The following is a 27,847-nucleotide window of genomic DNA, read 5'->3' on the forward strand; positions in this document are numbered from 1 at the left end:
GTTTATAATATAGTATTTCTTCTTTATTGTCTCATTCTTTGTGTTTTTCTCTCCTTAACTCTTCATAACCTGTCACACTCTTTAACTACATTCAGTAGTCGTAGGTTGGGAACACCTTGTTGGTCATGTAACACCAACACTCAACCTTTGGGATCTCAAAACAGCTGGCAGTTGATTTCTCTTTTTCCTACTGTGCGTCACAGATGCTCCTCTGAATGTGTCTCCTTGTATGTGACTTAGAGATGAGTCCTCCAAAATTCAGTCCTTTCTAATGTCCTGATCCTTCCAGGTAAACCGAACTGCCTCCTTTGTGGTCAGATTGTTGGGACTTTGTTTCTGCTTCAGATCTGCTCATGTGATAAGAGGTTTTAAAAACACAGTCTTACCAGATGATGTGCACACTGCTTCCCAGATGCAGCCGGAAGTGGAGGGAGTGCTGACTTGGAATAGGCAGGCCTTGGGCTGAGAGTTAGGAAGCAGGTATGTTCGTGGGAGATAGCGGTGTGAGGGAACCGGATGGCACATCTCCTCTTGGGATGACAGCCAGTGCTGACTTGGAGTGTAACTGGTACAAGCGCCCCTCCACTGCCTGAGTGTGCAGAGTTGAGTGTTCCTCTTAGTTTCTGTACTGCTTTCAGTGCCACCTCATAGAGACCTTATGAGACAGTTATTCTTGGAAGTGTTTACATATGGTTGAATATAGTAAAGGGATCAGACGTTGTCTTTCATTTAGATATGATAGTGTCTGTTTGATCAGTGCTACAATATTTGTTAGAATATGTGACAATAAATATGAAAATAAGGCAGGTTTGGAAAAATGATTTTGTATGTGTAAGTGTTTTACCTGAATGTAATCTAGACACCACATGTGTGCCTGGTACCTGTGGACGTGAGAAAAGGGCATCGGATCCTGGAGTTAAGGATGGCTGTGAGCCACCATGTGGATGCTGGGACCTGAACTTGGGTCCTCTGTGAGAGCAACAAGTGCTCTTAAACACTGATAATCTGCGCAGCCCCAAAGCAGGGACTTTTTAAAATTTTATTTTTATTTCATGTGCATTGGTGTTTTGTCTACATGTATGTCTGTGTGAGGATGTCTGATCCTCTGGAACTGGAGTTACAGACAGTTGTGAGCTGTCACGTGGGTTCTGGGAATTGAACTCAGGTCCTCTGGTAGAGCAGCCAGTGCTCTTAACCACGGAGCTATCCCCCCCCCCCCCCCCGCAAGCAGATTCTTAAAGTGTAAAATGTCACATGAAACAGCAGGGCTTTGGGGCTGGGAAGATGGCGCAGGGTTAAGGAGGGGGAATGGGGGAGGCGCGCGTGCCCGAGGACCTGAGTTCAGGTAAACCATGTGTGTGACAGAATGAACTCTGTACCCCGGCTCTGTGAAGCTCTGTGATGAGAGCATCGCTTGGGCTTGCTGACCAGCCAGGCTCCCCGAAAAGGTGAGCTCCAGATTCAGGAGGAAAGCCTTTCTCCAGAAAGGAAGTGGAGAAACGACTGAGGAAGATGGCCAACGTTAACCCCTGACTTCCTCGTATGCCCACATACCTGCCACCTCCAAAAGCACAGATTGTGTGGGGTATTTTTCTTTATACTTCCAAGTCAACTTTATACTGTCTGCAGCGGTTCCTGGTTCTTCATGCCACTCTCTTAGCCATAGGGACAGGGCTGGCTCATTAACCACTTACCCCTTGTTGACAGAACTTGTCTGTGTTTAACAGGAGCGGACCTTCCCAAAGTCGTAATACAGATTTCTTTTATAAAGATTTATTTAAAATTATGTGTATGTGTCTGTGTGTGGGAATGTGCATGTGAGTGTAGGTGCCTTCAGAGGCCCAAAGAGGGCATCATCAGATTCTCAGAGTTGGAGTCGTAGGTGGTTGTGAACCACCTGATGTGGGTGCTGGGAACTGAATTTGGGTCTTTTGTAAGAGCAATATGTGCTCAGAACTGCTGATCCATCTCTCCTCGACTATATTTTTAAATTGGGATGTAATTATTATCATTTACCATTTTGAGATGTGTGTCTCACTGGTTTCCAGTGAGTGGTCAGTATGTTGTGCAGACATGTCACTGTCTACTCCCAGAACATTTTATCTGTTTCTTTATTTGGGGCACAGGGTCTCATCTAGTCCACTCTGCCTTGAGTGCCTGGCCTTAAACTCCTGATCTACCTCTCAGGTGCTGGGATCACGGGTGTAATCCACTGTGCTTGTGTGGGAGCATTCCCATCACACAGAAAAGAAACCTCGTGGTCACCTCCTGACAGCTTCCTTCTGGCTCCATGGGTTTGCCTGTTCTGGACATTTTATACGGATGGACCCATTCAGTATGCGACTTTGTGTCTGGCTTCTTTTAGTTAGCACCATCTTCGAAAGGCTTATACATACAGTATACAAGAGCATTGCCTTTCTTTCTGTGATTGTTTAATAGCCACTGTATAGAGACATCAATTTCTCTTTTAAAATTCTGTATTCCATTCTTTCCTACAGTGGCAGTCACTATAAATGCATTGTTTTATATGTAGAAGTTTAACCTTTTTTTTTTTTTTTTATCATGTAGCAAAGTATTTCTTGAGTTCTTAGGATGTGTCCAGTACTGTATAATTCATTCCTCATAATAGCCCTAGACAGTAGGTGGTGCCGTCGTCCTCATCTTCCAGGTGAAAAAACGGGCCTACAAAGAAGCCAGTGACCAAGCCAGAACTCAAAGCCAGGCATTCTCAACTGCAAGTGGAAATCCTTGTCCTCTGAATTGTAGATAAGCCCTTTCTCCTTTCCAGCCTTCCCTCTCCGTTCCTTCTCCTGTCGTGCCGTGTTCCATGAAGGTTTTCGTGTGAACCGGTAACTTTTGCCAAGTTCATTTCGTATTTTTTAGACTAAGGCACTCTGACTGGTTGCGAGCACTGTGTTGGTGTCTCGGCATCTGTTGATATGAAAGCGTTTCTTCCTTCATGTTGCTGAAGTCCAGGCCTCCTCCAGCTTTTGTTCCAGTCTGGGCCTCACACTGTGTTGTTAGACTCCATCTCTCTGTGGGGCCTTTTATCACCAGGTGCTGTCCTTTAGCCTCCTTCGCACTGCTGGGGCACTTGGGTGGCAGCAGTGTTCCACTCACTTTGGCCCTGCTGCCCCAACAGAAGGAAGAGGTGGTCTTTCCTGAGAGCCTTGGTGGCAGAACACCCAAGAGTGCTCTGATTAGCTTGCTGGAGCCACGTGCCACTTCCCGTTCTCGAAGCCAGCACTGCGGGCAGCGCTGACCGGGCAGATGGACCATGCTCTGTACAGGACGGAAAGGGGACGGACGGAAAGGGGGACGGACGGAAAAGGGGACGGACGGAAAAGGGGACGGACGGAAAGGGGACGGACGGAAAAGGGGACGGACGGACGGAAAGGGGACGGACGGAAAGGGGAGATGGGTGCACCTCCGTGAGACAAAGCTGGTGCCTGCCCCCGAAGCAGTCAAGACAGAGGCAGTGGGCTTCCTTCTGGGCTGGTTTTCCCTCAGCAGGAATCAGTAGCAGGGACCTCCGTGAGTTCACACAGTTTCCATGACTCTGACTTCAAGAGGAACTGTGGACGACTCAGGCAGAGAGGAGCCGGAGAAACCACACTCTGTCACCTCAGGAGCTTCTCAGAGGGCAAGGATCTCAGGTTTCTTTTGTAAAGGAAAGTGGTTGTAGATTCGGCTACCCCAAATCCAGATTTTCACTTTTCCAATCTTTTAACATTTTTTTAAACATTTAAAAATAAAATAGGTCCACAACAGTGTTTTTTTCATTTGCTGTATTTCAGGCATGTTTCTTTTTAATTGAGATGTATTTCACACATACAAAACAATTCTCTCAGGTATGCTCATAAGATTGTGGCACCACATCTCTCTCTGTCTTTGAAAAGAAATACTCTCCCAGTGAGCATTCATTCCTTGCCCCAGCCTTTGGCCACCACTCTGCCTTCTTTATGGGTATCTCTGTACACAGGGTCATAGAGTAGGCAGTCTTTCATGGTCCATCCATGTGGGAGCATGTACCAGGACACCTCTTTTACATGGATGAGTAATATCCCAATGTGTGGATGATGCATGTTTTATTTATACTGTATTTTCCCCCCCCAATGGCCTGATTGGCTTGCTTCCCAATATCCCCCAGTTGTGGGGTAGTAGAACCTTTAGGGTTAGTTGGGACCTAATGGGAGGCCCTCGGTGGGGGGGTGTGCACTTGGAAGGTAGTTCTCCTAGGTCACATTGGTAGTTCCCACAACACAAACGTTGATAGCCAGGCCTGATGGCTCATGCCTGTAATCCTACCACTTAGGAGGCTGAATCAGGAGGATTGTCACAAGTTCAGGGCACTCTGGTTTCCTGTTGCCCCATGAGCGGCCTGTTAAGGCTCTACAAGTACCTCAACAGCAGTGTTTTCTGTTGTGGGCTATAGATAGCGGGGGCTGAGTGATGTGAAGTTAACATTTGCTAAGATGGTTTCTCTACGCTCTAATTTTAGCGTGAAAGATGTGAGACTCTATTTGGCAAACTATTATCCAAATAAAGTTAGAGCAAAAAATGAATTTCTTAGGTTCATTTATGAAGTAATTTTATTCAGCTCTTGATTACATTTCCTGTGGAAGAGCGTGCTTCACACTTGGTGACTGACTCTCATTTAAAGAGAATGAATGGCCAAATTAAGCCGATGTCCTTTTGAGCAGTTTTCAAGTGCATGCTTTTCTGATTGGTTTTGTTTGCCTTGTTCACTGGAGAGAATAATTCTTTGTGGCCAATTTCATTTTAAGAGGGCAATGTTGGGTGATTTTTTTATATCATTTAAAATATGAATAATTATGTTCCCTTGTTTATTTTTGATGGAAACTTAGAACTGAAATCTTGGCCTTTCCCCGCCTGGCTCTGCATACTGCTGCCCAGAATGCGTTGGACAGGTGTGCTGTGCTGGAGTTTATGTAAATCAAATCCTCTTTTTAATTTTTAAAAGTGACTCTGCCTTTGTGAAACAATGAACAAAAAGAAAGATAAATTAAAAGGATTGTATTTTCCTTTTTTAAAGGACAGAACTCCCTCAAATGAAGGTAGACCACATCTGGCAGTAGTAGGGTTGGTTAAACAATTAAAAAGTAGAGCACAGTGGTGTAGATGTATAATCCTATCACTTAGGAGCCTGAAGCAGGAGGACCACTGTGAGTTCAAGGCTAGCCTGGGCTACAGTGAGTTCCAGGCAGCCTGAGGAACAGAATGTCATCCTGTCTCAGAAGATGAAAATCAACAAACAAGCAAGCAAGGCCCTTGATGACACGGGAAGCTGTTTGTCTACTGATAGTAGTTGCCATCACCCCGCAGTTTGTGGTGTGTTCCTGAGGTGCCCGAGCCTTTATTTACTCCTTCAGTTCCCATTCATATTTTATAAACAGCAGATATGCCGACTGCATCTTAAATAACAGTAGGGAATGGTGAACAGCTTAACCATTAACAGAATGACTCCCTCTCCACAGGGCAAGCAGAAAGGGGTGTAGATTATGATCTGGGGAATAAAACCATGATTTTCTAGTACTGGTGGCATTAAGACACGTCTTTATAGCTAATATTTATTAGAGTAAATATACGCTTTAGTGTGTGCTCTGTATCATTGTCTTACTTGCTCTATGAAGTCCTAGGGAACTTATTTTTCCCATTTCATTGATGAAGAAACTGAGGCTCGGAAAGGTTGACTGATTTACTTCCTAAGGTTACATAGTACACAAGGGACCGAGAGCTTGAACCAGATCTTCTCACCACAGAGCCTGTGCTCTTACCACAGTATAAATCAGAAGAGGCTGGACCAGGGCCCCTGCCGTAAGGAACACTCACCCTGGTGGCAGTCCTTACACACAGTGAGGGACGTGCGGTACAAGCCATGCCACTACTGCGGTTTTCAAGGGGCTGTAGAAGTAAGGCTGCGTTCCTGATTTTTTATTTTTTTCCAGTTTTTCCAACAAGGATGGCGTGGTCCATATGTGAATTACTTATAATAAGGGAGAAAAAGTTCAAGATTTTTTCACGTTTCTGTGTGAAAAACTCCGGAAACAGCACTGAAGACAGCAAGGCCAGGTCCACAGATGAGGGGACAGGTAGTCGGCTGGGAAACCAAAGATTCGGTCTTCTACATAATTAAGTAAATATAAACTAAGCCGTTATGCAGTATGAGGTTTTCTTAGCCAATTAGTTAAAAAAAAATTATACAATCTCAATTCTCAAAGCTGGTACTCTGATTCATTTTTGATGGCATTTTTTTTTAAAGTAGTGATTTTAAAGTAGTGATTAGATAGAATAATTCATTCAGTAAATAAATATGCTTCTCTCCTGGCTCAAATTCAGCAAACACTAAATGCTCATACTTCTTTCAGTATTATATTGAGAAATATATTTTATCAAACTAATTTGCATTAGACAAGGAAAACTTTTACATCAAGTGCTTTTTTTTTTTTTTTTTTTAATCACAGGAGAAATAATAGCTGTTGAGCAGAAATGTTGACTTAAGATTTCCTTAACCATGAGGGACCGGAGAGATGGCTTAGAAGAACACAGACTGCTCTTGCAGAGGACCCACATCAAGCACCTCACAACACGTGTAATTCTCGATCCAGATGCTCGGCAGCCTCTGGCCTCTGCAGTCATCTTGCACTCATGTACACAAACCCCCATACAGACACATAGTTAAAAATGAAAATAAGATCTTAGGAAACTCTTAACCAGGAGAGACGTATTTTAATTGTGATCACACTGCAGACTTAAGTTGTATAATATGTCTAGCCCGTTTGTTTATGTGTGGTGTTCTGGTCCATGAGAATGTGTGTCGTTCGTTTGCTGCTTGTGTAGTTCAGAGTTGAACATAGGACTTTAGGAATATTAATTGGGCAAGTGCTCCGTCACTGAGGACCTCTGTTCTCAGCCCTTACGTTTTATTTGAGGTAATCTCAAGTTGCCCTTGAATTCACTCTGTGACTCAGGCTGGTTTTGAACATTCCATCCTCCTTCCTCAACCTCCCAAATAGCTGGGCTTGCAGGCCTGTACCACCAGCCTACTTGGGACCTGTATCTTCTGTATGATTCTTTGGTTTTGCCACTGGCCTACCTGGGAAAATAAATTCAATATGTACTGTTATAGATTCACTTAAGTTTTTGTAAAGTATTTCTTATTTAAAAACAAACAAACAAACAAAAGATGATGAAATTTATTTAATCAAGATGTGATTTTGTAGTTTAAAAATATAGTTTAGTGTTTGCTTATTTACTGTATTGTGTGCCTGAGCATGTCATTTGGTAATGAATTCTTTTACAGATACTCGCAATTTTACCTGGAAGATAGCTTTTGCCGCTATAATATGTTCAACCATCATTTCTTCGATGGAAAGGTAAGATTTATGACCATCATCTCTTTTTCCTGTTATTGTTGATTAACAAATTCAAGAGTACCTTTTTGTTGCTATTATTTTTTTAATCATTTCTTAGTGTAGTTTTCCTTTTTTTTCTTCTTGTTTTGTTTAGTGGTGCTGACATTAAATTTAGGGCCTCATGTGTGCTAGGCAAGTGCTCCACCACTGAGTCACGTCCGTCTCCTTCACTGGCTATTTACTGAGCAACTAGAAGGGAATCTTTGTTCCGGTTTCGTCGTTTCTCTTCAGGCAGCGTCTTAGTCTGCCTAGCCTGCCACTCATCACGTACAGTAGGTTAGCCTGGCCTCGGACTAAGGGAATCTTCCCGCCTCTGCCTTCTACGTGCTGGAATTATACTTGAGTGCTCCACACTTGGCGAGGCCCACAGGGCTCCATGTGTTCTGACTTCTCTTAACCTTCCCTGCCTCACCTGTCCTTGTCTTCAGCCTTGCTGTTTGGGTTCAGGATGCATGGCAGAGACTGTCAGCGAGTCCAGTGACCCCACCACAGGGCCTTTGCCCCTACTGGTCCCCTGGCTCCTTTGCTTTCCAGATTACTTCCTCCGGCCTCCCAGGAACCCCTAGCAGGCACGTTCTCCTTCGTTTTCTACCATACTGCAATTAAATGCACATTTCAGGCAGGGACTGTATGAGAACTCTATCTTTCTCTTGCTTTTCCATGAACCTAAAGTTATTTTAAAAAAATAATAAGTAAAAGCTGGTTATGCTGGCTCACACCTTTAATCCCAGCACTCAGGAGGCAGAGGCAGGCAGATCTCTGAATTTGAAGCCAACTTGGTCTACAGAGCAAGTTTCAGGTAGCCAAGGCTACAAACTAAACTAAAATAAATAAATAAATAAATTTAAACAAACTCTAACAAACAGGAAAGTTGTTTGGGGGAAAAAAGAGCAGCTTTCAAGGTGATATTTCTAACATCACTGAAGAGAAACAGCTCCTACTACCTACATGGCTGTTCCCAGCTGAAGCTCTCGTTAGTCCTTGAGTCAAATCCGTAACTAATCAACTAGTCACACCCAACAGGAGGTTGTTCAGAGGTGTTTGGAAATTATCAACGACAGTTTGAAGCATCCCTGGAGAGTATATTGTCAATCAGTCGTTTTAAAACTGGGACTCATGCTTTACTTTGTATTGCCCTCTGAGATATTAGCTCATGATGGAATGAAAACCGAACAGGGTGAAAACAGAGCTTTCAGGAAGTGAACACAAATACCAAGTTATTGGTTAGGGTTGAAACATGAGTCTTGTGTTGTAGTGAACATAGTTTTCTATTCAATGAGATCAATTTGCCATGGGATGTGTCTCAGCCATGAGAGCTGCCAAAACCAAGGATCTCGATGAACAGCATCGAGTGTTCCACTGTTTCCCAAAGGGTATCAGTAGGAATCTGCATCTGGGAATTGATTAGGTCCATGGAGAGGAGGATGAGAACTGAAGTCACCTAACAGTGGATGAGGCAGCATTTCTCAGCTAGGACAGTGGAGGGAAGGAGGCAGGGGGTGGACTCTGTAGCCGTGCCCAGATGGAAGTCAAGGCCAGCTTGCTCTGTGGACTGCTCTGAAGAGTATAAGGCAGGGTGAGGAGTGAGGCCCAGAAGCGCTGTATTGGTGTAGATGCAGGGGTACTGATGTGGGGTGGTTGGTGTAACCATTTGAAACTGGGGGGTAGGGAGGTGTGAGGTTAGGGTAATGCATAAGGAACTGGGTTTGCATCCTTGATGCTGCATTAGTGAGCTAAGGCTAAAGTTCCATATAACTTTAAACGCTTATGCTTTTTGAGTACTGAAGGGTGTTGATTTGCAAACTACTTCCAAGTCAGTAGACTGGCGATTCTATGATAGATGCATCTCTGTTAACTGCGCTCAAGGCAGAAACTGGTCAATCTCCTAGCTGTTGTTAGTTTGGCAGCTACTGGAAACGCCAGCAGCCTGGTGGGAAAGTGTGTTACTGGCAGAGTCTCCAGGACCAGATGGGTTTTGCCATTTGTAGGCTTCCTTTATTACCATGCATGCTCCAATATGTCTGCTGCTTACCTGGTACTCAGAAGTGTGTGCGTGCTTACGAAGCAGTTGTTAAGCTGAACTTGTGGCAACAGACAGGACAGACAGCCAAAACCACAGCCAGTGCCTCCTTGTGTCCTCGAGGCTCAGCACCGCCTCTGCTCCTGTTTGTTGAATTGAATGTGTAGGTTGTTTTCACGGGTGACGGCTTTCTCTCTTTTGGGTTACTAAATTTAGTTTTTTAATTTAACTATTTGAAATGTGTAGTTGTCTGATAGTGATGGTATTTGAATTTGCAATTTAAAAACCTGCTTATCGAGGAACCCAAAGATACAATCTGACGTTAAATGACTAAGAGAGACTTTGGATGTCACTGAGGGACTCTGCAGTGGCAGGGTGACTTGGTGACGTTTCCAGTCCTGAGAGAGACTAAGCGTAATGCATTCTCCCAGTAGGATAAAGGGCCGCTCTCTGTTCTAATTTAGAAATGGCGTTTTATTTGTTGCAGGCTGCCCTTGAAGTATGCAGGACATTCTTACAGGAAGAGGAAGGTGAAGGCGTGATTATGGTGACAGACCCTCCTTTTGGTGGCTTGGTTGAACCTCTGGCTATTACATTCAAGAAGTTAATTGCTATGTGGAAAGAAGGTCAAAGCCAAGGTATCTTTTTTTTAATTACTGCAAAATGAGCGTGTGTTTATGTGTCTGCATCCTGTCAATACTAGCCAAGCCCAGCACTGATGGAATATGCAGCTCTTGGGCTCTTTTGAAGAGCATGGTCATGGCAGACCTCATGATCATGGGACACTTCCTCTTCCCCTAGTCTTGTTTTTACAATGGCTTCTCGGTAACATGGCTGTAAGATTCTGGAGCATTGTGAAGCCCAACAGTAACTGCTGCCGTTTGTTTAAAAATGCTCAGTGAGGGCTGCTGTGTGCGGGTGCCGTTTAGATGCCGAGAATAGATAGTGGGCTCTGTTGCTGTGATCAAGTCCATGACCAAAAGCAACTTGGACAGGAAAGGGTTTATCTGCCTTACACATCCTGAATCACAGTCCAGTGAGGGAAGCCAAGGCAGGAACCTAGAGGCAGGAGCTGATACAGAGGCGGGTGCTCCCCACCCCCTGCACCCACCCCCTACCCCCATGGCTTGCTCAGCCTGCTTGCTTATACATCCCAGGACCGCTCGCCCAGGAGTGATACTGTCCACAACGATCTGGGCCTTCCCATATCAGTCATTAACCAGGAAAATACCCCACCGGCCAATCTCAGAGACATTTGCTCAACTGAGGTTCCCTCTTCCCAAATGACCTTAGCTTATACCAAGTCGGCAAAACAACTTAACCAGAACATTGTCCAACCTCAGGCCCAGAGCCTTGAATTTCACCATGATTTATGTGGAGGTTGGACACCCAGTAGGCTAGTGACAGTCCACAGTAACAGGACACACAGACCTCCAGCTCCGGAGGTGGGTTAATGAGTGGGGAAATGTCTCAGTTTGAAGTGCCTTGAGACTTCCAAGTGTTTCGTTCAGTTGTCCCGTCGTCAGTACATTCAGTTTTAGATGCAGCTGCTGCTGGCCTGTGAGCTGATAAGTTACACGAGTGTCGGGGGCATGTGGTCAGGCTTCTCCGCTAGCTGAGCTATGTTAGCAGTGTGCTTCAGGGACAGAATTTAGAGGAATTCTGAGAGCTCTAAAGGGGCACGCTGCCAGCAGTGGGGTGTCTAGAGAAGCAGAGATGTTAAAGATCATGTATTATTTGCTGCTCTTGCGATCACTGCTCAGAACAATAGTCTGTGCATTGCTTTGGATGTGTAATATTTCCATCACCTTTGGTTAAGGTCGGGGTAGAATGTACCGTTGTAAACATTCTCTTTCTGTGTGACTGACAGTTACTGAACAACTGAAATCCTACTGAAAACTACTTTTGTTTTTACAATCGATTGCTTGTTTTCTTTTATTTATCCATTTAACTTTGTTTTTTTTTTTTCTGTGTGATCCATTAGATGACAGTCAGAAAGAATTGCCCATTTTCTGGATTTTCCCCTATTTTTTCGAGTCACGGATTTGTCATTTTTTCCCAAGCTTCCACATGCTGGATTACCAGGTATAGTAACGCCCTGCCTTCGGGCATGGCTGGGGAATGGATGTGCTGCTGGAATATTCTGATAAGACTAACCTTTGATTTTAGTAAATTAAAGTGGTTTGAACTGTGTCAACAACTGAATTATACTGTGTATAGGTTAGTCCCTGGCTCCTAATGTCTGCAACTTCTAGGGTACTTGCTAAAAATACAAATTCTTGAGTATACACACTCGAAGCAAGACAAAACACCCTTGTCAGACAAAATCAGAGAATCAGAGCAGAAAGCCCTAAGAGAAAATCCTTTCTCAAGTGACCCAGGTGATTGCGGGGTGCAGCTGGGTGTTAGATCGGCCGATTGAGCAGCCCAAGCCCTGGGACCCTCAGTGGGAGCGTTGTTTTGCTCTGTTCAAGGCTACAGGAAAGTGAATCTCCGTTTCTGGTTGGTGGAAAGTCATGTGTCCTTCTGTGTGTCACTCAGGATGCTGAGAGCTCTAAAGGGAGGGGCACGCTGTCAGCAGTGGGGTGTCTAAAGAAGCAGAGATGGCTGTGTGAGTGTGCTGGCCCACCAAAGTGAGCATCCCTCCTGGTACTGCATAGATTAAATACAGGCCACGGCCCAGGTGGTTCCACTGTTCCCTCAACTTCTTTCTTTCCCTGGGTTCTAAAGTAACCTTGTCACCATTACTTGGTGTGGTCACCAAGTTAGTACTGCTTCTTCTTTTTTGCAAAGGCATTTTTCCTCTTGAGTTTCTGAATAATGGACTGACTAAAGCTTTTCAGCTATTAAATTGTAAACGTCTTTACCAGCTGGTGCAAGACGGCACTCGCTCTCGTCTGCCTCCTCTCAGAGCATCTGCCATCGTGGCGATGACGTGGAAGGGACGATAGTTACCCAGAGCATGGGGCTGCCGCAGACAGCAGTGGCACCGGGTTATTTTTCACCTCCTTTTCTTGGTTGTGAGTGCTAAGAAGTGGACGTTCCTGCCCGTTGGAAAAGACTTTGAGGACTGCTTCTCTGTTCTTAGAAGTTCGTGCTTTTAAAGGTGGCTACGTAGACTTGAATAATTTCTAGTCACTTCCTAACCGGCTGAGCTGTCGTTTCCTTCTCCCTTATGTTCCTTCTCTCTTTAAGTTCTATAAATGAAACTGCTGTAAGCGTTTCTAATGCATAGAGTTTTCCCATAGCTTCCCCAGTATAGATTTGGAAAACTGACTAGTTTCTCAGGTGTGATGGGCATGTCTGTGGCTGTTGAGCCATATTAACAGGGTCCTTTCCAAAAGTGGGTAGTGTAAGCCATTTCAGCCTTGACTTCTAGGTAAAATACAGCCTCCATCACGATTCCCTCCACAGCTGTGTGCCCTCCTTTTCAAGCTTGCAGGTTTTGTTCCTTGTTTGAGGGAGGGCTGCTTCTGGAATTGGCATTTGCAGTGCAGATTCAGCTGACTTAAACTATAACTGAGCTGGTTCCAGTCTCAGTGGCACCTGCTGCTGCCTTCAGAGGAAGTGGTGCCCTGGTGTGATGGTTGGCACACAGTAGGTGTCCCGTCTATTTCAAATGATTGAATGGAAAGAGCACAGACTCTAGCGTTGAGACGATCTGGGCCTGAGTCTTGGCTCAGCTGCTTAGCCTCTCTGTTCAGTGAAGATGTTGATGGTGAGAGCATTAGTACTGCTAATAGCTACGATAACAGGTATGTCTCCTGAAGTAATGTATGAGAGGGTGTGGCCAGTCTCTACACTTAGAGTGCAGGCTGCCGTTGTCAGCATGGTCATCCTTCGGGTAGTCAGCCTTCTTTTCGTTTTGTACGTCTGAGAACTTACGATTGGATAGCACAGGTCTCCTGGAAGGGGGTTGCATCTGTATACACAGAAATGGCAGGATTTGAAATGGTGATGGGGCAAAAGGAGGCAGCTCGTTTGGAACCTGGGGCTTATGCAGGGTCGCTTGGTTCAGCCTGGGAGGAGGGGACTGGACCTGCCTGGACTGAGTATATCAGGTCGATCTCAGTCCTCAGGGGAGTCTTTGCCCTGGAGGAGATTAGAAAGGGGGGTGGGCAGGGGGGAAGGGGAGGGGGGCGGGAGAGTGGAGAACAAGGGAATCCGTGGCTGATATGTAGAATTGAATTATATTGTAAAATAAAATTATTAAATTAAAAATAAAAAAAGGAGGCAGCTCTTCAACAGGGTAGGCAAAGGATGTCAGTGCAGACTGCCATTTATACGTCACCTCCTTAGCCTGCCTGTGTCGTTAGGAAAGGGCTTGGGGAATAGTGGACAGCCTAAGCTTCCTGGAAATAATTGTACAATTCACTGTGTTACTGAAAAAAATGTTCAGGGGCTGGAGAGATGGCTCAGAGGTTAAGAGCACTGACTGCTCTTGCAGAGGACCTGGGTTCAATTCCCAGCAACCACATGGTGCCCTCTTCTGACCTGCAGACATACATGCAGGCAGAACACTGTATACATAATAAATAAGTCTAAAAAAAAAAGTCTTAAAAAATAATTTTGCAAACATGCAAAGCAATGTTTTCCATAAAACAAAAGCCAACTGCTGAGAAGAACAATGAGAATCAGATCTGTACACCAAAACATAACATGCCTGAGGCCCCAGGTTCGATCCCCAGTACTGCAGACAAATCTAAATAAAAGGGAAACTGCACGTCTCCTGTCTTCCATTACAGATCTTCTCACATAGCTCCAACCCCTGCCCCAATCACCACCAAAGCCACAATAAGACTCCAAGCCACAACATAGTCAAAAAGTTAAACAAAACAGAATCACTGAATCTCTTTTTAGGGATAGGGAGGATGCTTTTCAGATAAGTGGCCGGTCCAAATGCTGCAAACCTTCATGAAACATAAATCATGTGGACTTCAATGATAAAGTAGTTCTCAGAAACCGAGAAACCTAACTGCAGCTTCATTAAGGCCGATTAGGAAGAAGGGGAATTCTGATCTAGAGCTACAACTCTGAGTCCCAGCACTGCCCATGGAGTGATGTGACCTGGGATGATCAGCTGCTCTTTCCCGATCCCTGTTTGCCTCACCTGTAAAGCCAGTGCCTGGAAGAGCAGACAGATGGCAGACAGGCCTCCCTCACAGCGCTGAGCCTGAGAATCCTTCAGTAGTGACTCCTTAGATTTGTTCAGAGAAAGCCAGGCTCACGTGGTGAACTAACAGGATCGATTAGTGATGTCTGTCACAGGTGAAGGGCTAGGAGCTGGGTCAGGGAGTGGCAGTGGTCATGTGGTTATCACATCCCGGTGAGATGCTTCCACATCTCAACCCTCCTGGAATGTTCTCTCGTGTCTCGTCATTTCTTATCATGGAGCACATCTTACATGTTGAAAGTAGAGCTGTTTGCTTTGTCAGAGCTCTCCTTTTTATAATCAGCCTGTGTAGGAAACCTTTTCCAGCTTATCTTTACAGTAGAAAAGATATTTGATAGGAATTTTGAGAAATTATTGAATATTAAAAGGTGTCAACTTGGGCATGCCTTTAATCCCAGCACTCGGGAGGCAGAGGCGGGTGGATCTCTGTGAGTTCAAGGCCAGCCTGGGGCTACAGAGTGAAACCCTGTCTTGAAAAAAAAAGAAAAGAAAAAAAGGGGGGTGGTGGCAACCAAATTCTTGAAACCCTGTGTATAATAAAGACTTAGTAGGTATTAAATAAGAAGGAGGATGAGGTCTGTGTGGGAATTTGAAATCGGGGTTCGAAGGCTGGGAGGTTATGACTACAGGACTGACTGCGGTGATGGGAGCCGGTTGGTGGAGCTGAGGCATGGTCTTGAGACCTTAGTGAAACTACACAGAGCACAGTCCTCGAGGAGTTGTGCAAATGCTAGTGTGGCCTGGCATCCCTCCTGGAGCATAGTCGGTACAGGATTAGTGCTCTAACACCTCAGTGTTCCATCTCACTACTTTCTGTCTCGTGTAGCCGAAGACATTTGCGTATGGCTCAAATTAAAAGTTGGGAATTGCAGAGATTTTGTGCTTTCCCTCATTTCTATACAGTACTTCATCACATTAATCAGTTCTGTGGGAGAAATTTTCTGTTTGAAAATGCCTCTCATCATCATTGTGAGTGAGATGTCAGGGATAATGATGGGAACATGGTGGATCAGCTCAGGCACTAGCGATAGGCAATTTGCAAAATTGTGTTTGCTTTACAGCACTTCCACGGGAGGTTTATTTGTGTGGATGAAGCTATGAAATATGGATGTATGTTAGAGGTACATTAATTTACTCTAGCAGCATGCGTTTTACATACCATATGTTTATAGTTAATTAGCACAACAAACCCGCATTTAAAAATAATAATAATCTCAATTAGGTTATGCAAAATCGAGCAATCAGCCACCTTCCTGACACATGCATTCTCTAGCTCCTTGGGAAACCATAAAGCAACTGCCCCCCTCCATCTGCTGTTGTAGTGCACAGAACATCCCACTCAGTAGAAGTCTTCCCACACTCTAACTCTCCAGCATTTGAAAGTTTTCACAAGATTCTCTGGGGAAGAATGGTTTTCCTTATGACACTCGTAAGTTTGCATGCAGGGTATCTTTTGTTGAATTTAATAAGGTACCACATATATTCAGGCCCACAAAGGAGTGCACTGGGGAAACATTATAAATTTAAATCCCCTTAAAAGAAAACTACTTAAACTACTATTTTAGGTTGATGTTTTAAGTAAAATCTATTCTTGTGTCTTGCCTCTAATAGGTAACATATATTCATAGGATTTTGAAAGTTGGAAAGAAACGTAGAGGTAACCTGGGCTGACTTCCCAATGTAATAATCGTCTCTGCTAAATTCATGACAAGCACTCATCGAGCTTCACTCCAATGCTTTCGGGGCGCAGAGTCCTACAGCCTTACAAGGCAACTCAATTTATTTAATAGCTCTAATCGTTAGAGAATTTTCTCATATTGAGATAAAATATGCTCCCCATTAACTTCTAACCATTGCTCCTGGTTCTATTCTCCGAGGCAATAAAGGATAAGTCTAATTTCTATTCCATATGATACCCCTTCAGTTATGAACTAGCTGTCAGTTCTTCCCAGTCTTTTCTGAGCAAACACCCCCAATTTGTTAAACTATAAATCCTATTCATTGCTATTATTTTCAGTAGAAATGAGCCGGTTTTATCAGTGTCTTTCTTAAAATGTGGGGACTGAATGCAGGGCTGCAAATGGGAGCTAACTCAGTCCTCGCTTATGGGGATGCTGTGCATATGCAGAGGCCTCCAAGCAGCCTACATGGACCACAGTCAGCATGACTGAGGACGGCCCCGCTGGCAGCCAGTCAGAAGCCCTGGGGGCGGGGGCTTCCCACATGCTCCTTGCCTCCCCTCATCTCATCTTCTTAGCGTTTGCTCACTGCTGAAGCTTGTTAGTGAGCCTCAGGGAGTGCATTTCCTTCTAAATGTGGTAACCCTGAGTTAAACCAGAGCTGCGGAGAGGCAAGCAGTCTACCTTCAGAAGCCTGACCCCTAACAGTTTGGTTGAAGTGTGGAGAATAAGTACCATTGGGTATTCTGCCCCAAATGGAATTTGTTTTGTCTTTTGCTAATTTTTTTAAAGATTTATTTATTTTTATGTATATAAGTACTCTATCTGCATGCAGGAGAGGGCATCAGATCCCATTACAGACAGTTGTGAGCTACCAGTGTCGTTGCTGGGAACTGAACTCAGGACCTCTGGAAAGAGCAACCAGTACTCTTAACCTCTGAGGCGTCTCTCCAACCTCTTTTTTTTTTTTTTTTAATATTTCAAAAAGCTTTATTTTTACTTGGTTCAAGACTTGGCTGGGGGGTGGGGAGGGGTACAGGGTGGTTACAAGCTGCCTACTGGCTTGAAAGGTTCAGGTGGAGGTCCTGAGTCTGGCTGGTGCTGCGCAGAGGAGAGAGCCCACTTGGAAGGGGAGGTCTCCTAGTCATGCTTGACAGGGAGCTGCTCAAAGAAATACCTGCCCAGACATGGCTGTGGCATGCCAGTCTGTGCTGGCTGTGGCCCAGCCAGTCCTACAGAGGTTGGTCAGGTGCTTGCCCATCTTCTCATCTCCTCCCAGGAAGTGGTTTTCCAACAAGTTACAAGGTGAGGGTCTGTGTGGGCGGAACCCAGGAAATGAAGACCCCAGGGGGCCTGGCACAGGTTCTTCTCCAGGGCCAAGGCAGCTTCCATGGCCTCCTGGGTTTTACCCCACTCATCTTGAGATGACTGCTGCACAGCCTGGAAAAGTGCACCTCCGTGATTGTTCTGCAACTTGAGGAGGTGCCCTCATGCTTCTCCTTGGCCAGTTTGGGAAGAAGTGGCCAACACCCTCCAGAGCCACATCATCCCGATCAAAATAGCCCAGAGAGAGGTAGGTGTAGGAGACCCGCAGGTACAAGTTGACCAGGCAGTTTACGGCAGCTTGCACTTTGGTGGGGTAATTCTGATGAATCTAGGAGGTCATGGCTGATCCGAAACATGGAGCTAACCACAAAGAGATGGTGCTGGCTGGTCCTAGGAGCCAAAGCAACTAGAGAGACTAAAAGGTTGCTAGAAGCTAAGAAAGAGGGAGTCCCCAGCTCTGTTCCATCCAAACGTTGTTGAAGCAAGACACAGATCTGTGGGACCTCCTAGGCTGTGCTCTAACTGGAACTTTACATGTAATTTTTTAAATGTATTCTTTTGAGACTCTCATATGATGTATTCAGGTCATAACCACTCCTGCGCTTTCCCTCTCTTACTCCCCCTGAACCCCTGAAGTGGGACATGAATATCGGCATCCTTAACCAGTCTCAGGAAACATCACGGAAGAAGGAGGGAAAAGAATGTAGGAGTCTGGGGATGGGGAGGAGTGCTGTGAAGGGCCGTTTGTCTGGCCATGACGTGCCCAAAGCATTCATGAGCCCACAGTAGTTATGATGAACTGTACCAGATCTGTCAGCATCCTGCCGTGGATGGGAGGGTGGCTTGTGAGGATCTATCCCTAGCTAGGAGCTGTTGACAACCCATGGCTGCTGGAAGACCGGGAGTCATTTTTCTTCTAGGGTGTAGTTGCTGGTAGGTTGTCCATGCTGAGTGATGACCTCATGTATGCACATGCAGATAGTTCTGATTGGTCTCTCTCTCTCTCTCTCTCTCTCTCTCTCTCTCTCTCTCTCTCTCTCTCTCTCTCTCTCTCTCTCTCTGTGTGTGTGTGTGTGTGTGTGTGTATGTGTGTGTGCGTGCGTGCCTGCATGCATGTGTGTGTGTGTGTGTGTGTATGCGTGCGTGCGTGCGTGCGTGCGTGCGTGCGTGCGTGTGTGTGTGTGTGTGTGTGTGTGTGTGTGTGTTTAAAGGACATGAAAGTAAGAGGAGGAAGCATTGGGGTGGGGTCAGGGGGAATGGAAAAGGGAGTTTCTCTTTGGGTAGGATATCATATGATCAAGATACATTGTATACATGTATGAATAATCTAGGGATACATTTTTAAAATGATTTAAAAAAAACTCCTGTCTCCCTGTCATGATTTCCTTCCATGTTTGTGCTTTGCTTATTAAAAGTTAGCTTGCAAACCTGGTCTGTTCCAGCTTCCTACGTGTATCCTTGTTTCTAATTAAAACAGTTCATTGCACCTCATGTGGGAGCTGGGATCCACCTGTCCTGAGATCCTGACCATCTCATGGTCTCCTTGGGGATGACCTAAAGCAGTGCTCCTCAAACTTGAGTGTGTGCAGAAGTCTTGCTAAAACCAACTGCTGGGCCCCACTCCCAAAGCCTCTGATATAGTAGGTGCTGGATTGAGTAAACATTTGCATTTGTAACAGGACCTGGGTAATGTTGGTGTTGCGCAAACACTGAGTATTACTGAGCTGAAGAAAAACAGATTTAGTAGCCAAATGGGTTCACAACAGACCCAAAGTCAAACTGAGAATGTGTGTGAGTAGCAGGCTGAAGGAGGACAGGGAATTTAGACCTGAGTAAACAATGCTGTGGGCCTCTCTGTTGGACACTCAGCTGAAATGACAAGTACGGGTGCTGGGGGGAGGTCAGTGTTTGTGGGGCGCCGAAGCACAGGTGGACTCCCTTCTCTCTTCCTCGACATCTTCCGCCTTGTGCCAGACTCTGGACTAAGTGTTGACCCTCAGAGCAACTCTTCAGGTCAGGATCTGTGACCTCCTTTTACAGTTTAAAAACATCCACAAGGTTGTTTAAGGTCATCTAACAAGGAAGTGACAGCCGTTGTCTGACCCCTGACCTCTGTTCCATCAGAAAGTGAGAGGACAGATGGCGAGTGGAAGGCCAGACTGAGGATGCACTTGACTTGGTGAATGACAAATGTCTTCCCAAGGAAGTGGACCATCTCAGTGACACCCACACACATCTCCAAAGACCTTGTTTTTAGCATCAGAAATAAAGCTAATTACAAAACAGACTTTCTTAGGAAGCCTTTTAGGTCAAGTTCGAGTCATTCCCATGATCCACCAACATGAATGTGTCATAACCCCTTACCCTTGTTGTGATGAGATGCCCCTGCTGTGGAGGCATCTCGAGGTTGGCTGTGAGTGGTCTTGCTCTTAGGAGTTTCCTGTTCACTACTTGCTTCAGCCTGTATCTTAGCATCAAGTTGTTTGTCTATTGGTTAAAGGAGCTTAGAGAACGTTGACTCATTTGAGTGAATTTTCTCTTTACTTTCTAGGTAGATTATGATAATCACACACTTTACAAACATGGAAAGACAGGTCGCAAACAATCTCCTGTGAGGATTTTCACCAACATTCCCCCCAACAAAATCATCCTCCCTACAGAAGAAGGGTACAGGTGAGACCCCTCTGAGCTTCACGGGCCATCTGAAAATGCAGTTATGTGTACCGGACAGTAAAATGCTTTCAGTATTGAATCAGGTGGTTCTTGTATTGCTCTTAGATTTGGTTCATAATTTCACATTGAATTGAATTCTGATTACCTCCAATTTTTGAAGCAAGTACCTTGTTTGCTTTTGTCTGTTCTGTGAATCTCAAATGAATACATGCAACTCATTTCTCTGTTTCTGTCTCTAGATTTTGCTCCCTCTGTCAGAGATATGTTTCTCTTGAGAATCAGCACTGTATGCATTGTAATTCTTGCACATCCAAGGTATGGTCCTCTTATGTAATACATTTTTATTTAAATGTTGGTTATGTTAGTTGATAGTTTTATTTCTCTTAAAATGTTTTGTTGCCTGGCAGTGGTAGCACATGCCTTTGATCCCAGCACTTGGGAAGCAGAGGCAGGTGGATCTCTGTGAGTTCAAGGCCAGCCTGGTATACAGAGTGAGTTCCAGGATAGCAAAGTTGTTATACAGAGAAACCCTGTCTGAAAAAACAAAAACAAAACAAAAAAATAGGTTTTGTTAATGCTTGAATTTATATGTATTATCACCTTCTAAATCTTAATATAGTAGTACCTTATTTCTGATTATAAATTTAATAAGCTTAAAAAAATCTCGAGTGTGGAAGGTGCATATGTGTAGGCACATGTGTGCACAGCATTCATGTGGAGGTCAGAGGACTACTTCCAGGATGTGGGTCTCTCCTTCTACCAGGTGAGTCCTGTGAATCAAATTCAGGGCTTGGTGATTAATGTCTTTGCTACTGAGCCATCTCTCCAACCCGAAAACAGGCTTTTAAAAGTACTTAATTTCTTTCATCATTGTAAATAGCTATTTCAATCATTTTCATATGGTACTTACCAAGAGTGTTTCAAATAAGGCACTAAGTGCTGAATTTATATGTCTGTTAAGGGTAAAATTATGATGTTTCAAATCAGGCATTGGACCATTAGATACCATTGCTGTTCTGATGAAGTAATGATTAGTAACATGTACTGTGCACTTTTTATGTGCTAGGCTTGTTGGTAAGAGCTTTGCATGGGTTCACACATTTAGTCCTCTAAGTAGCCCCCGAGAGATAGGGGTGGTCACTCTCTGCTCTTTTACAGCTGCTGCAGAACAAGAGACGACCCATCTCCTGTTTGTGGGTCTCCTGTTTGTGGGTTTAGCTCCTGTGTTGTTCTCAAGAGCCTTTGCTTTTGAAAGCGTTTTAGATTTGCTGCACATGAAGCAGAAGGTGCTGAGATTCGTGTATACTTCCTACCCCCGTTCCCGTACACAGCCTTCTTTCATCAGGATCTGGGCTGGAGTGTACCCTGGGAACAGTTGATGAACTCACTTACTCTTAACCCCCAAGTCCACGTTTTCCTGTGAGGTTCACTTTGGGTGCTGTGTGTTCCTTGACTGGGATGACTGGGATGACCTGCTTCTGCCACCGTAGGGTCAAACAGAGTGGCCTCACTGTGTCCCCTGAACATCTCCGCACTGCTTGCTCACGGATCTCACTGTCTCTATAGTGCTACCTTTTCCGGAAGGTCATTGTATTGGAGTCACACAGCATGTGTAACTGCTTTTCAGACTGGCTTCTCACTTGAAGTGGCCATTTAAAGCTCCTGTCTGTCTTTCCATGGCAAAAGGTTCGTTCTTGTTAATGACTTCCCGTTGTCTGGGAGTATCACAGTTTGTAACCATTCACCTAGTGGAGGACATCTTGCTTGCCTCCAACTTTGAACAATAATGAAGATTTTTTTAGGGAGGTAGGATGACCTTTCAGCTACTTGTTCATTTTTACTAAGTCTAGTCAGAAAGAACCTTTGGAGTTTAGCGTTCCTAAAAAGCACAAATGATTTTCCAAAGAAAAGTTTAGGTTCATATAACTATTTTCAACTAGTTTAGAAGTGGTCTGTCTTATGGTCAGGTTGTATAAAGTTTAAAATCGAGGGGGAAAACATATTTAGAAATATGCACATGGGTGGTAAAAATGAACAAGAATAGGGAAATGATGCTCACAAAAATCAGGACAGGTACTACCCGGTGGGAAGGAGGCGTGCTGTGGTGAGAGGCCCGGCCGGGTTTCTAGGGCCTCAAGAGGCCCCAATCCTTCACACAGTTGCTTTAACACTAGTAAAGTGCATGTCTATGTTGAATGTACTTGTCTAGGTATGTTTTACTTCACATTTAAAAAAGTTACTCAAGTAGTAACCTGTAATCTATCTCTCTAAATTACATGAAGCTCTCAAATATGAATTTCATTAGGGGCTATGTAGTAGAGAGAACATAAAATTATGGAATCATTAATTCTCTTGAAATTTTCATTTGCGTCCTTCTTTGTGAAGATTGGATGGCTTGAAGCAGAGTGGATTTTCAAGATCATTTGGATAAATCTGGTTTCATAGTTAAGGAAATTGAGGCCCATCAAGGAGGCATTTGAGTTAAGTGGAGAAATGCATAAATTAAAATCAAAGTATTTAATTGTGAAGCCCAGGAAAGGGAGAAATAAGGAATGAATAATTTACACATATTTTAATAAGACATTTTAATTTTTAATTGTGGAACTTGGCTTTTATAACAAATTGAACATTTTAAAATTTGTTTTTGTAGGATGGGAGGAAATGGAGCCATTGCTTTCTCTGCAAAAAGTGTGTGAAGCCTTGTAAGTGTTTGAGATCCTGGGAAAACAGTTTCCAGTTCTGTTCACGTGAATAAGATTTTTATTATATTCATAAAAGGAAAATAATGTAGAGACCGATATTGACTTTTTTTTTTTTTTTTTTGGTTTTCTTTGAGACAGGGTTTCTCTGTGTAGTTTTGGTGCCTGTCCTGGATCTTGCTCTGTAGACCAGGCTGGCCTCGAACTCACAGAGATCCTCCTGGCTCTGCCTCCCGAGTGCTGGGATTACAGGTGTGTGCCGCCGCCGCCCGGCCCGATACTGACTTTTATAATTACCTACGCATATGTCTGTCATAGGGAGAGCTGACTGCTAGCCTATGTTAGTGTGGCATTTGGCTCCATTACTTCAGCTGGGCACTGTGCCTCTCAGCCAGCCTCTGTTGTGGCAGTGGCTGTCAGGTCATGATGTGTTGGGCAAGGGTTGAATGTGTACGCATTATAACAGAAGCTGCTGGTTTATGTGGGATTCAAACACTTCGCCTTGATCTCTTTAGCCAAAGTAAAATGAGCTAAGCCCATCCAGCCACAATATTTGAAGTAAACATTATTCATATAACCTTCCTCAGGTTAATGAAATGAAAAATCCTGTTAAATGAACCTCTCCTGACACTTGTTTTTCTTTTACAGCCTGGATCCATTGTAGCACCTGTAACCGCTGTACACTCCCAGACCATTCCTGTGCGGGCCCTAGAGATGGCTGCTTTATTTGTGGTGCATTGGATCACAAACGCAGCAATTGTCCCAACATTGGCACCTTCAAGAGAGCTAACAAGTTAGTTGAATTCTTTTACTTTCTAGAAAAAAGGAAGATTGCTGGTGTCAAGCTTTCTAGGAGCAATCTACAAAAGTGCAAAGCTTTCAGAGGATTCGGGAGTGCTAAATCATTCCTCTCACCGTTATGTGTTATTTACGTGGATTGCAGGGGGGGGGGACACACTTAGGCAAGTAAAGAACATGCTTCAAAGAGCTCAGGCTTGACAGGTTAGACACAAGATGCCAAAACCCCAGGAGGAAGTGGCTAACTTCACATCTCCCATGCTTCAGACGAAATTGTAATTCTAGGGTGAAAGTTCAGACTTCATGGAAGGAAATGATACTCAGGTCGGGCTGTATGGGAAGATGGGGGCAGACACCTACCTGGTGGCAGGAGGAGTTAGTGAAGGCACTTTGGATGCAATGGAGCACGCCATTCCGTAGCAGAAAAGTGTGAATTCCAAAGCAGAAAAGGGCTGAATGTATCGTGTTAAAACAGAAGTTACCAGTTTATGTGGGATTCAAACACTACAGCTTGATCTCTTTAGCCAAATTAAAATGAGCTAAGCAAACAAACTTAGCTTACATTATTTGATATAAACATTATTTATGTTAGTAATAGTTAGATCTGAAAATTCTGTCAGCTCTTAAGAACATTTACACATGCTTTTTACTTAAATATATAAAATGTTATTTTTTTCCCCATGATTGTTTTCACATCTCCCATTAACATTTGGCATTGATAACTCAGAGTAAAATTATTCCAGTTGCTGGGTGGTGGTGGCGCATGCCTTTAATCCCAGCACTCAGGAGGCAGAGGTAGAGCAGGTGGATCTTTGTGAGTTTGAGGCCAGCCTGGTCTACAGAATGAGTTCCAGGATAGCCAGAGCTGTTAAACAGAGAAACCCTGTCTCAAAAAACAAAAACAAAACAAAACAAAAATTATTCCAATAATTATAGCATGTCTAGAAAAACTACCGCTAGATATATCAGCTGAGTTAATGCAGATGAGTGCCCCCCCGCCCAAGATATAGTTTTATTTTAACTGTGTTTGGGTGATTTGCCTGCATGTATGTTGTATCACATGAGTGCCTGGTGCCTGACGAGGCCAGAGAGAGCGTCAGATCCCCTGGAGCTGGAGATCCAGGCTGCTGTGTGCTACCATGTGGGCGCTGGGAACTGAACTGGGGTCCTCTGGAAGAGCAGCCCATGGCTCTAAACTACTGAGCCATCTCTCTAGCCCCTGAATGCACCTGTTTTAAAGATTAAAATTGGTGATAGGGATCGTGTCTTCTTGTTTCAGTGATTTAAATTAGAAAACAAAATAGAACCTTAGTGTCACACGCTACCTGCAGATGTCTAAGTAGCTAAATTGAACATTATGTGAAAATTGAGATTATGGTAACATTTTGCCCTATGATATTATTTGTGATAAGTCAGGAAATTTGAGAAGTATTTCAAGTTTCAGTTACTATGATTAATTATAGTTATTTCTGTCTATTCATTTGTTTATAGCCAGAAGGACTTTTTTTTCCATTCAGGTCCAGCCTGTTGAACTATGCTTCCTATTTAGAATGTCTTTTCATAAACTTACTTTGTGATTATTTCTACTGAGTAGTTCAAGGTAGAAGAATAATTTTTAAAAATTAATTAAATGGGGGATTTTGTGATTTTTTTTTCCTCTTAGAAGCCTTGAATAATCAACTAAACCCATCTGTCTTCCTGTTGATCTAGGGTGGTTGCATCATTTACAGTGTAGTTTTGAGTACACTCAGGAGTTAACATGCTCAGCCTTTAATTCTGTGAATTAATGTATATGAAAACTGGTGTGCATTTTGGTTTCGAGACAGTTTTGTTGTATGGTCCAGGCTGGCCTGGAACTTGAGTTCCCCAAGTGCTGGGCTTACAGGCCTGTGCTACCATACCCAGGTGGCATTCACTCATGGATGATAGGCTCTCTACTACTAGTCTAGCCTGGCTGGCGTGGTGGTGCATACCTTGAATCCCAGCACCGGGGAAGCAGTAGCAGGCAGATCTCTAGGTCAGCCAGGGCTACATAGTAAGACCCTGCCTGGTTTTGTTTTGTTTTGTTTTGTTTTTTTAAAGTTAGTCTGTTTGTTGGAGTGTTTAGTAACATTGAAAGGGTAAATCCTTTGTGGTGCAATGTACCTGGTGATCCTTAGGTAGTATTGTTTTCTTCAGTCAGAGAACTCTCATAGACTCTGTTGCTACCTTCCCAAAACCCACGTAATGAAATTGACAGATACTTTTTATTTTATATGTATGAGTGTTTTGCCTGCATATATGTGTGTGCACCGTGCCTGCCTGGTGTCTGCAGAAGCCGGAAATTATCCTGGAACTAGAGTCACAGATGGTCTATAGCTGCTGCCTGGGTGCTGGGAATCAAACCTGGGCTCTCTGCAAAAGCATCAAATCCTCTTAACCACTGAGCCACATCTCCAGCCCTGGCAAAATGCTCTTTCTTTATAAATAGCAATTGTTTCAATATACATTTGAGCATACCATGGCATGCAATATCTTTCAGTCCTAAGCATTTTACATTTGTCTTTTGTATTTTGGTTTTCTATGGTTAAATTTTCCTGTGGATGTGAACTGAAATGGTGCTGGCTCCCTCTTGTGGTGAAAGCTCCTTCTGTCAGTTACAGAAATCCTGTAGATTAGAGGACAAATGCTAGGTCAGTATAATTTTAAGGCAAACTAAAATGATTAATTTTACTTAGCCAGTTCACCAGCGTTCACATAGTTAGCTCTTGAAAGTTTTGTTTATTTACATTGCAAGTGAATGCTTTTAAATTATTTTCCTTCTGCTTATTCCCTGGTGAAATCTGGTTCATTTTTAATCTTGCTTATGAGTAGATGAACCAAAGAGAAATTTAAAATTTGAATAGAGACACATGGCTTCATTGACTTTTCTATTAGAGATTATACTTGACTTCATTAAATTTGCTAAGTCTTTACTTATCAGGAAATTATCCTATCTTAAGAAAATGACTGGTTGAAAGAAGAAGTTTATATACCATGCAAAGAAACAATAAAAAGTGAGGATTTTTGGGGGGGCGCTGGTGGGTGTTCTCAGCCCATAGCACAAACTATTGAAGATGTACATCAAGCACAGCTCTGCTGAGTGGCCAAGTGCAACTGCTCATAGCTGAGGTTTGTCAGGGATCCTTTGGGGTTGGCGTTTTACTGGTTGAGTCGTCTCTGTCAGGTGAGTAGGAAAACAGATTCTGGAGTCAGGCTGGCCTTGCCACTTTCTCCTTGGATGATTCTAGGACTTCAGGGCTTCAAGTTTTTCACCTAAAAAAATTACGGGAAAGGGAGAGATCTACCTTGCTCAGTTTCCTAGTTCATTGAATTTCAAGACTATGCCCACTCATTTTTACATTCCCTGCACCTGATACATACTATACTGAGGGAACAAGAAGTGAGGACCAGGTTTGACCAATTCAGGCATAGTCTGCTGTTCATGAAGCCTTTTACCCAGGCTTTGTTCTGGAACAACCAAGAAGGGCCTAGCTTGTTATGGCTTGTGAGAGTCCTGGCTCCTGACTCTCAAAAACTGATGCTGCTAGGTAGTCAGGCCCTTCCCAGGTAATGCCCAGTGCTGTGAGTGCCAGCCCCATCCTCCACAGGGAATGGTATGATTCTGCCAGCATGGAGGAGTGGATCAACGGTCAGTAATTTTGCCATCACAGGCTGTCTGTATCTCAGTTCTGTTCGTGTTGTGGAGGGGCAGTTCCAGCTGGTCATTTAGAGGCTCGTTTTCCAGAAGCTTGGGACACAGAAGCCGGGCATCCTTTGAGGTGCTCTCTGGCACGTTTACACCTGTGAGGGAGAGGAAGGTTAGCTTTGGAGCATTAGGAATGGGCCCTCTTGAGTGTGGTCCGTTTTTCTTTTCCTGTTGTGATGTTTCATTTTTCAGCCCCTGCTGACTGCCGCATGTATTAATCCCTTTCTTAAAAAAAAAAAATGTAATTCGGGGATTTGGAAATGGAAGTGCTGAGTGGAGCAATATAAATGTAGCGAAGAGACAAGCCCGTTGGTGT

At 44.0% G+C, this 27,847-nt stretch overlaps 1 protein-coding gene across 6 annotated transcripts in view; it reads left to right on the forward strand.

The window, feature by feature from the left end:
* Zcchc4 (zinc finger CCHC-type containing 4) overlaps positions 1-27,847 on the forward strand; it is a 43,033-nt gene that overhangs the window by 14,049 nt on the left and 1,137 nt on the right. For all 6 annotated transcript variants that reach the window (XM_006976088.4, XM_076546295.1, XM_042285995.2 and 3 more), the window contains 7 exons: positions 7,325-7,397; positions 9,944-10,094; positions 11,441-11,541; positions 20,186-20,307; positions 20,547-20,622; positions 22,958-23,009; positions 23,655-23,799. In XM_006976088.4, the coding sequence (XP_006976150.1) occupies positions 7,325-7,397; positions 9,944-10,094; positions 11,441-11,541; positions 20,186-20,307; positions 20,547-20,622; positions 22,958-23,009; positions 23,655-23,799 (720 nt within the window). The remainder of the gene's footprint in view (positions 1-7,324; positions 7,398-9,943; positions 10,095-11,440; positions 11,542-20,185; positions 20,308-20,546; positions 20,623-22,957; positions 23,010-23,654; positions 23,800-27,847) is intronic.

This window comes from Peromyscus maniculatus, chromosome 10 (assembly GCF_049852395.1).
Source record: "Peromyscus maniculatus bairdii isolate BWxNUB_F1_BW_parent chromosome 10, HU_Pman_BW_mat_3.1, whole genome shotgun sequence".
NCBI lineage: Eukaryota > Metazoa > Chordata > Mammalia > Rodentia > Cricetidae > Peromyscus > Peromyscus maniculatus.